This window comes from Gaeumannomyces tritici (genome assembly GCF_000145635.1).
Source record: "Gaeumannomyces tritici R3-111a-1 unplaced genomic scaffold supercont2.112, whole genome shotgun sequence".
Taxonomy (NCBI): Eukaryota; Fungi; Ascomycota; class Sordariomycetes; order Magnaporthales; family Magnaporthaceae; genus Gaeumannomyces; species Gaeumannomyces tritici.
The window spans coordinates 1-9,650 of NW_008804656.1; the positions used below are offsets into that span (position 1 = coordinate 1).

Here is a 9,650-nt window from a genome sequence, read left to right on the forward strand (position 1 = left end):
AAAACCCACCACCTTGTCAAGCGGCGCGTACCCCTCGGCGTCCAGCTTGATGCCCGCGTTCTCGGCCTGGTGACGCAGCAGCTTGGACAGGGCCCGCGAAACGGCCACCTCGCGCGCTCCACCACCACCGCCACCACCACCACCTCCTCCTCCTCCTCCCCGCCTACCGCCACCTCCCCCACGGCCTTTACCTCTGCCGCCCCGGGAAGCCGCCCGGTCCTCCAGGTCGGCCGCGGCGTCGCCGTGTAGGTCCATGCCGGCGGCGACGGCGGTTTTTTCCGTTTCTGCTGCTGTCGTCGTCGTCGTCGTCACGACAGACGACCGTAGTTGTGAGCACGCGCTTGGTCGCAGTCGCGGGCTTGTTACGCTTTTTGCTGAAGGAGCTCCGGGAGCCCGTCGCGAGCTTCTGGTTGCTATCCTCCCGAGTCGTCTGCCCGAGGCCGTCGTCGCTGTCGACGTTGCAGGGATGGCGGGGAAGCGCTGGAGTGCTGAAGCTGCAGCACGCTGTCTGCTAAAAATCATTCCATCTGGCTGATGCAGTGCGCTCCCAGATCGGTATGACTCAACCTCAACTCAATACGATTGTATATGGTCGAATAGCCTAAGGAAAAAAAAAAGTAAGATCGTCCCTGCCAAATCCTGCTAGCATGGAGGCTGCAAAAATCCCCCGAAACCCCAGACTTTACCGAGATCTTGTGGGCATCGTCTACAAAACAACGATATACATTACGAGATTAGATACCAATTACCCTGCTCTGCCTCTTCCCGATACCAAGCTCACAGAAAGCACTGGCCGCTTGGCTGGCATAATTCAGTTACGTTAGGTGCTTCTCAATATCAGGGCAAGCAAGCAGATCATAACATCAATGCGGGACAACACGCGGGAACAATGTGTGGGAAATCAAAAGGTCAAAGTGAGGCCGGAGAAGGCAACGAGAGTGAGGCACCAACGGCGCCCCTTCGTTCATCCAATGTGGAAAAAAAAAGTACCAACGCCCAACCCTCCGATGCAATGTGAAATCGATGCCACCAAGTACACTCCACTCCTCCCTCGCCGCCGATGAGCCATGGAAAAACAACTATGGGGAAGGGGTGATAAAAGAGATACTAAAAAGGGATAATAGCGAAGAGAAGAGAGCTGCTACAAGCATAATAAGAGAAAATGAACATATCAAGATCAAATAGAACGCCCCGCGCCAGAATCGTAAGCTTCCTATTGGTACATTCGTAATAAAAGATTTGTATGCCATGCCGGGGGTTCATCAAGAAAAAGCGTCAACACATTTGGCCTCTTCACCATGTTTTGTTTTCATACCGTCTTTCTTTCATCCATCCATCGTCTTTCTTCTTTTTGCTATTCATCGGTAGCCGCCCACCTGGCTGCCGCTCGCCACCCCGCCCAGGCCGGGGATCAGGCTGTCGCGCCGCCGATTCAGGCTCCCTGTTCGGCCGATGGTCGATCCGGTGCCAGCTGCCCCGCCAATGAGCGAGAACTGCCGCTGCACTCTGTCGTCGGCCATCTTATCGCCAGGTGGAGGACCCACGTCTCTCTCTGGCGTCACGCGTTCCAAGTATCGCCGAGTGGGCGTTGGCGGTGCCACGAGCCGAGCATTAAGCGACGACGGCACCAATCGCCGCCGGGGAAACGCCGAGCTGCCTAGGTTCGATGGCTCCGAGATACTCGACGTCTGCTGATGTTGTTGGTGTTGGTGTTGGTGTTTTTGTTGCTGCTGCCCGACATAGTCACGAGGGGCACCCCGCATAAGGCCGAGTTCGGTAGTGGCGCGGGAGGGTGCGCGCAGTGGCGGGGCTTCTTCCTCGTCGTCATACGGCTTCTGGGTGGCGCGACGGAAGAATGACGTCTTGCGACCCTCATCGGGCTCTTCCGTTCCTGCTCGCCGTGTTCGAAGAAGAGAAGACCTCCGTCCACTCATTTCTTCGGGCTCCTCGGTCCCGGCCCGGCGCGTCCGGGATATTAGAAGCGAAGACTTTCTCCCGGCAGCCATGCCAGCAGACACCGGCTCTATCGATGGGATCGGGGTGGCCGGTGTCATGGCGAAGCGAGGGCTGGACACCGTACCGTTACCCAGAAGGGCGGACCTCCGATCCGAGGTACGCCCCAAGGACCTAGGGCTCAACGTAGTGTTCAGGCGAGCCAAATTGCCCTCTCCGACAGCACCCGATCGTCTGGGGCCGTCTGCAAAAGAAAAGGTCCTCGCTGTGGGGCTCGTCAGGAAGGGCTCCTTCTCTTTTGGCGTTGAAGTTGCGACCGTGACGTTCTTTACAGGTGCCGGCTTGGCAGCAGCAGCGCCGCCATTGTCCGCCAAAGCTAGACACAGCTCGGTAAGATTCCTGCAGATACTGTCGGCCTTCTTCCGAAGCTGCCTGTCTGTCAGGTTTGTGCCAAACCCGATGGAGCTTGCCGAACTCGAAATCGGTCCAGGCTGTCCCGGGGCTCCCATCATTTGAGATAGGGCCAGCGCATCAGTTGCCGCCGCCTCGAGCGCCTCGTATGCCTCCGCACTGAGGAAAGGCTTCGATTTCGTGACGGCGGATATGAGGATGGGGTTGTTGGCTTCGCGGTGCGACGAAGAGGTGGCGCTAACACTCTCCGCCTTGGCGTTTCCAGAACCACGCTTGGGCGACCCCGACATGGTGGTCGCATTAGTAGTGGCTGTGGGTGGCCTGTCGTCCGACACGCGAGACATGGCGTGGTTGGAGGTAGCCGGCGCCTTGCCAGTCAACTCAAGCCTGTGGATGCGTGTCCTAATATCGTCAAGCTCGTCCCAGACGGTGGAAGGCGCAGCCGTAGATGTGGACGACTCGGTGCCCTCGACAGCGTGCCCCTGACCGCCAGCCTCGGTATGGTGTGCCTCCGCCTGTCGTGGCACCAACGGAGACGAGTTATAGGTCCGTGCTTGTCCGTAGGTGGCCTTGAAAGATGACGTCCTGCTCGTTGGCGGAGTAGCATTATCCGTGACCGACGTGCGCCGTCTTGCATACGCAGATATGGGGTCTGGAGCGTCCTGGGCCGCAGGTGATCGAGGCGTGATTGGAGACGCCTTGAGGGCCTGGCTCGTCAGCCTCGAGCGCGGGGTGTCATCAAGTTGAGCGATGCGTTCCTTCGTGATTGGCCGTGGTGCTTGGTCCTTGGGCATTTGCAGCGCGGGCTGTTCCACAACGGAGCGGTGCGAGCGAGACGTCTCTCGTTGGTCCGACAGACGGCGGGACACCCGAGGTGGCGAGTTGCGTTGATATGAAGGAATCGCTGCCGATAATGGGCGGCGATGGGCCGACCGATTAACCCTAGACTATACATCAGGTCAGTCGTGATACGATACGTGGCAACACGAGACTTTGAGCAGCCTGAAATTGTCCCGATCTTGGTGTTACGAGCTCGAGAAAGTAGCGAGCACCCGAGACAATGTTTCTGCAGCAAGCGATCCAAGCCCGAGCAGACGGCACCGTGTCGCATTGGGCCTGTCTGTGTTCTGATTGATGACAGCCCAAGACACCGATGCCCGAGCGCAGCTACTAAGCCGCCACTGGCAGAGGTGCGAAACGAGGCTAGACCGGAGAGACATTTTCCCCCTCGAAATGCTTGGCTTGTTCACTTACCAAAGCGTTGGGATCCTGAGGCTGACGGTCGCCTTCAGCCTGCGAGCGCGAGGGATCCTCGCGGGCAATCTTCATGAATATGTCGCTCGTGGTGTTGTCGTTGGGCGTGGCGTCGGCCGAGCCGGGCGGGGTCATCTGGGCGAAGGCGCCGTCTGCCAGACGGCCCTCGAGAGCCCATAGTGTGCGGTCGCGGTCGTAAGTATCCGAGTCCATTAGGACTTCGTGGGAGGAGTCGTCGAGGGAATTGCGCTTCGAGGTTGGGGCGGTCAAATCCTGGGTCCAGCTCTTCCTGGATCCCGAGGAGCGGAAGGAACGGATGGGCGGAACACGGATCCCCGAGGAGTCGTTTCGCGGGCGTCGGAAGGATACAGGCGGTCGCGACCTAAATTTCCGTTTTTCATCGGTGTTGTCGTCGTCAAGTGTCGTGGGCAGCAACAGTTCACGCTGACCTCGTGCCCACTCCTTGGTGATTGTTCCGGGCGAGGCTGCGGTATCACCGTGGGCAGCGGTGGTTGTGGTTGTGGCGGTGATGGCGCCAGCGCTCGAGTCCGTGTTGGCGCGACGGTGATGCGAAGGCCCGAGCTGGACGGTGGGTGATGAGGATGGTGGGGACTTTGAATTGGCGCGCACGACGCGGGAGCCCTCACTAGCGACTCGACTGGGGGCGGGCGAGTCAGGAAAGGAATAGGGCCGTTGAATGGTAGTCTTGGGGCGCGCAATAGCGGAAGCGGCAGCGCGGTCGGCACGCGGAGACAAAGTGCAGCGTAATCGAGTCGTCGACGAGGCCGAGCCTACGGGGCTCGGGTGAGTAGCGACGGAGTTGTTTGTGTTGATTGAGTTGTTTGTGTGGTCCGAAGTGGTCGACGCTGACCCTGACACGGACGCACATGTGGGCGCGGATGCAATCGGGGTGGGCTGCGGTGAAACCGGCTTCTCTGGTTGCGGGCCAACTGATGGCCTGGTGCTGGCGAGGGTGGATTCGGGCTCTCGGTCGCTGGCGCCCTGGCACCCGTCGCTGGGGTGGCGACTGTTGTGGTTGTTGTGTTCCAGTCGCAGCTGCTGTGGTGGCACGTGCAGCCGCTCTTTTGCTGCTGCTTCGGTTGCCGTTGCCGACTGCAGCCGCATCGAACCAGCGGCAGCAGCAGGGTTTTCGTAGTGATCCGCAGACTGCAAGTGATGCGGGTGCTTGTCCTGGTCGGTGGGGTCACCATCCAACGGGTCCTGGTGGGTTCCCTGTTCATAAGTGGTCGTGTTGCCGTTGCTGCTTGGCGACCGCGGTTGCCCACCATCTTCTTGTTGCTTTTGCAGGTACCTGTGCTCGAGCTGGCCTTGGGCCTGGACCTGTCCTTGTGCTTGTGCTTGTTGTTGCTGCTTCTGCTGCTCTGACTGTTGCTCCTGCTCCTGCTCCTGCTCCTCCCCCTCCATCTCCTCCTGAGGGCGGCGCTGCAGCTGCGGCGAGGGCAGCCCTGGCAGTGGCGTCGGCTCCTTCCCCATGTCCGTGGTCTTGAGGTCGGCAAAGCGAAAAGCGGGCAATTTGGACGAGTTGTGGCTCTGGCGGTGGGCATGCCAATTTCGGTGTGTTGACGTTGGCGAGGGATCCTTAGCGCATGTGCCCGGGATCGCGCTGCTAGCTGAAATGGCAGGTGTCGCCACCAAATCCGCAGTGCTGCTGAAGCCGGGATCCGAGTCGGGCAGGCTGGGGCTCTGGACCTGGACCTGAATGGCCGGGAGCATCATCTCGCCCGTCTGCATCAGGGTGGTCGTGGTGCAAGCCATGACTGCACACGAAGCCTTCTCACCCACCCCTAGATTCTGATTTCCGCCCGTGCTATTGCCCGTGCGCTCCTGCTGTGGTTCCCCAAGCTCCCCTGGAGCGTGGCCCTGGCTAACCTAGTCACAGCTCGCGCCTCAGAGCCAGTCGGGTGGCCTGGTGCTTCGCAGCCGCCAACCAGAGGGCGAGGTCGATATTAAGATGTTATTCGTGTTGGGAGATATGCACCGCCAGACGCATCAAACAAGCCTGACAGGTCCCAGTCCGTCGGTGGGAAGGCGAACGTGGAGAGTCTGCAACAAATCCTCGGGTGGGCTTGTCAACGCATGAACCCAGGTCGATCCAAACCGGGGCTGGGCTGGCATATGCAAATGCAGATGCGAAGAGGGTGGGACGTCGAGTCAAGTCGGGGTTCCGTCTTCGCTGTCTGGAAACGCAGGACAAAGGCGGAAGGCAGGTGATCGGGATATGTCGAAAGTAGTAGCTGGCCGTGCAGCGAGCTGGCGAGTACCGCACAAAGGAATGGAAGAAGCTGCAAACAAGAAACACAAGGAAGGCACCAAGCAAGGAAGGAAGAGACGACAAAGAGGGGGAAGGAGAGCGAGCGGTGGAGGAAGGAAGGCGGAGAAGTCGGGAGGCAAGTCGTTCCTATACAAGGTACCCAGAGGCTTGCGTCCCGTTGAGGACGCCAGCACCGGACAAACCAGGCACAGATGTGCAGCAGATTGGGAGGGGGTCCCCGGCCTCGACAAGACTCTTCAACCGTCCTTGGGAGCCACGGTGGGTGCCGGGTGCCGAGCGGACAAGACGACAGGGGAGGGGGAGGTCGAGGGGCGCAAGACGGGGTAGTTCGGGGAGGCCAGGTAGTTCAACTCGACTTGGCCTTTCCCATATCACACTTTTTGGCCTTTGGGCCCAATGGAGGGCCACAATTTTTTTGACCTCGATGCTAGCGTACCAAAGACTACGACATCGGAAGCGGCCTGACCTCTCCATGCCGCGCCCCGTTCGCCGTCAGCGGCTCGGGGTCAGTGTGCAGATGCACGCCATGAGACGTGCGGTCATGCTTCATGTGCTCATGAGCAAGCAAGCCCTGCAGCGGCCTTCAAAAGCCTATGAGCACCCGCATACAACTAGGTATCACCACTTTACCCTCCCATATTTTCGTTGGGTGGCGGGGGGCGTGCTGCAGCTGGTGACAGGAAGAAAGAAAAAAAAGTTGCCTTCTGCCACTCACGCGCGTCCCTTGAAGATGCAGCATCAATCTTTGCTAGCCCCAAAGGGGCCAGTGCGCCACCACACTGCAGCGACCCGCATGGCTCCCCCACCCAGCCGAACCCACATCCATGGCGTGGCGTCAGCGGGTTGGTGGCATATCACCAATGACCCAGCCATCTCTCTGGTCAAGTGCCAGATTGCTGCAAGGTGGTGCCATGCTGCCCGCAGTGCGGTGAGGCCTGGTTGGTGCCCTTTGATTGACTGCGAGCAGACATTGAGGTCTGCCCCCGGCGCGGCCAATCACCGGCGCAGAGCATTCACCTCTGGCAAGAAGGACTCTTGCACGACGCATTGAATGCAGCGCGGGCAAACTGATGAATCACATGGCGCAATCTGATACGATTGGACGGCCTCAACTGTCCGTTCCCCTCCCCTGATGAATATCGCCCGTTCCTCCCGTTTCTCCGCTCGGCCCCATGTTCGTTTCTTTTTTGCTGGGTGGGCCCCCTGGGCACTGCAGGCGAGGCTGCAACACTAAACTTCCCTGCGGGACGTGCGCCACCAAAGCCCGCCGCCAGCGCGCAATAGGCGCTGCCGCTTGAGATTGAAGGGCAAAGTCCCGACCTGGCATGGACACGGCACGGCCTCCGCTCAGTAGGACGGCGCCCTTCAGCCAGTGTCCCTTCCATGCCAATCACTCTGCTGGACACTCGTATCGTGCGTTCAACCTCGATGACATGGACGGCGCAGGGTCCCGGCTCCCGAACGGGGGTCTTGAGGGAGGGCCACGGCCAACCTGAAGTTCGGCAGGCCCTCGTCAGATCAGCGATGTAATCCGTCAATAGCGTGCGACATTTTTATGGGGACCGCTGGAACCGTCCAGCCACAACCCTGGCCGGTTGTTTGAACCGCGGCTCTTTGCTCAGAAACAAGAGCCCTCCACTGCGGGCTGCTGGAATTTCACCACCCGTACAACCCGTGTTAAGGAAACGAATTATGGTGGGAGGGGGATAAGCATGCTCGTTCTGCGTGTCTATCACTCCCTACGCACATATGCTCATAAACGTAGGACTAAAAAATCCAACGTCGATGTAGCCGCGGCGGTGGCTGGAAAGGATTTTTCGACAGCCAACTCTACCCCTTTACGGAACTGATAGGCAATACCCTCGCTTGGTCCAAAATACGTTTAGGGAGCTACCTATATATGGTTCGTTAGGGGCACTGTCCATCACATCACATATCTTGCTATCAGAACTTTGAGCTAGCGGCCACCCAGCCTCGCCTTTTCCCTTTTAGTTCCTCGCCAGAGCTTACCATGCATATAAGCGGGATGCTAGCCCGCATGTAGGTACCCTGCTCGAATCAGAATGGCATCGCGGCGACAAACCGCTATCGTGTGTGTGCGTGTTCAGGTTTTGCTAGACTCTTGCACTCCGACTGGCGGCCTTCTGGAAGGCGGGAATTTACTCAGACATGCATCCCACCGCCGGATGGGCCGCGTGTGACAATCTCCGCCCAGCCATTCTCTTGTCCCGGAGGATTCCTAGGACTGATACTGGCTATCTAATGAGATATGGCAGGCATATGTCGTCCTAGCTGTGTATCAATGCGGCGGCTCAAGCTTCCCTGCTTTCAGTCCATCAACTCCTTTGCCCGATTGTGCCCAATGAATGGACAGAGAGCCCAACATGCAAGTTTGCCAGTAACAGCTCGAGCATCACAAACACGGGTTTATGGTTTCGCCACCGCCGTGCAACCTTGTGGTAGGTATCTGAAACTGTTCAGTCTTGAGGCCGGCACGCCGGCAAGGCTTCGCCGCGTCGATTCCTGAACGTCCTGCTTGTCTGACCATCGTTGAGCTTGACGCGTCCCTTGCACGCGCATCTACCCCTGTCAATCGGCGGCCTTGGCCTAACGGATCCACCCCTCTCGGCATACGTACGGGTCGTGGTTCAGGCCCTCCACGGCAGCGTGAGAAATGGATGTGTCCCTCCATTCGTCAGCGTCGTACTCAGAACCCTAGCGCAGGTTACCATTCTAGATCTCAAGGGAGAGGAAATGCGTTACAGTGACACGCCATCTGATTGCGGGGTCGTGGCTGGGCGACTTTGGTACTTTTGAGTGATTTACAATGGACCTCGCATCCGGCCGGAAAACGCCTTTCCAATGCAACCGCAAGACCATATTTTCCAGAGACATGTGTGATGGGTGAAGCGTACGCATTGTGGCACTACACTTGGAACAAACTTGTCGAGAATCAAAGTCAACCCGTGCGCCGCCAGTATCACAATGTGATGACAAGGGTGGGCTGCAGCGGCCCCTGAATGATGCAGACCAGCTCAGTTGCAAAACATCAAACGAGTCCTCATGCAAGAGAAAAAGCAAAAAAGAAAGCAAAGAGAAGAGAGGAGAAAAAAAAAAGAGGGATAATGTCAAAGCTAAATGGGATGAGACCGTAATCGGACGATGCATTCCCAACGGACCTTTTCTGTTGATCCCATTCGATAACAACGGATGACGAAATCCGATGGAGGTTGGGGTTGAAGAAATCTCTGATGATGTTATAGATAGAGTCCAATAGAAACCCGCTGGGCTTACTGGCTAGCCTGACGGGTATAAACTACAACGATAGCGTAACACTGCTTTTGAAAGCAGTGAAGGCGTCAGCGAAGCCCGACGAAAGCTGTTTTTTTACAAAGGCCTACTTCTCTAAGGCGTTATTTCCAGGGGGAGACCCCCCTGGGAGCTTTAAGGTTGACCAATCTCAAGCCGGGATAGTTGGATCCTCGTGCAGGGACTGGTCGACAGCCATTCAAGGTGTAAACTGTGTCCCAAATAGGAGAATCCTTTGTCAGCAATCGTGTCAGATTCTCCACGCCAAACACCACCACGGTATCCGGAAAAAAAGTCTGGGCCGCAATTTATTCCCCACCACCACAAAAAAAGGAGCCCATCCGGAAGGCTTCGACACTCCGGCAAAGCGAAAAACGTCACTGTGGCTATAAGTAATGCCTTTTGCATCAAGATAATCACAAATCCCTTG

General features: G+C 57.9%; 2 protein-coding genes across 2 annotated transcripts; one reads left to right on the forward strand and one right to left on the reverse strand.

The window, feature by feature from the left end:
- Positions 1-5: 5 nt before the first annotated feature.
- On the reverse strand, positions 6-6,272 carry GGTG_14045 (hypothetical protein). Its single transcript, XM_009231972.1, has 2 exons — positions 3,619-6,272; positions 6-3,311 (listed from the first exon to the last, which is right to left on the reverse strand). Exons 1-2 carry the CDS (start codon positions 5,392-5,394, stop codon positions 1,359-1,361), a joined length of 3,729 nt encoding a protein of 1,242 aa, XP_009230236.1. The 5' UTR covers positions 5,395-6,272; the 3' UTR covers positions 6-1,358.
- A 432-nt stretch (positions 6,273-6,704) lies between these two features.
- On the forward strand, positions 6,705-7,214 carry GGTG_14046 (hypothetical protein; the record flags this gene model as incomplete). Its single annotated transcript, XM_009231973.1, has 1 exon — positions 6,705-7,214. One exon carries the CDS (start codon positions 6,705-6,707, stop codon positions 6,960-6,962), a length of 258 nt encoding a protein of 85 aa, XP_009230237.1. The 3' UTR covers positions 6,963-7,214.
- Positions 7,215-9,650: the final 2,436 nt, after the last annotated feature.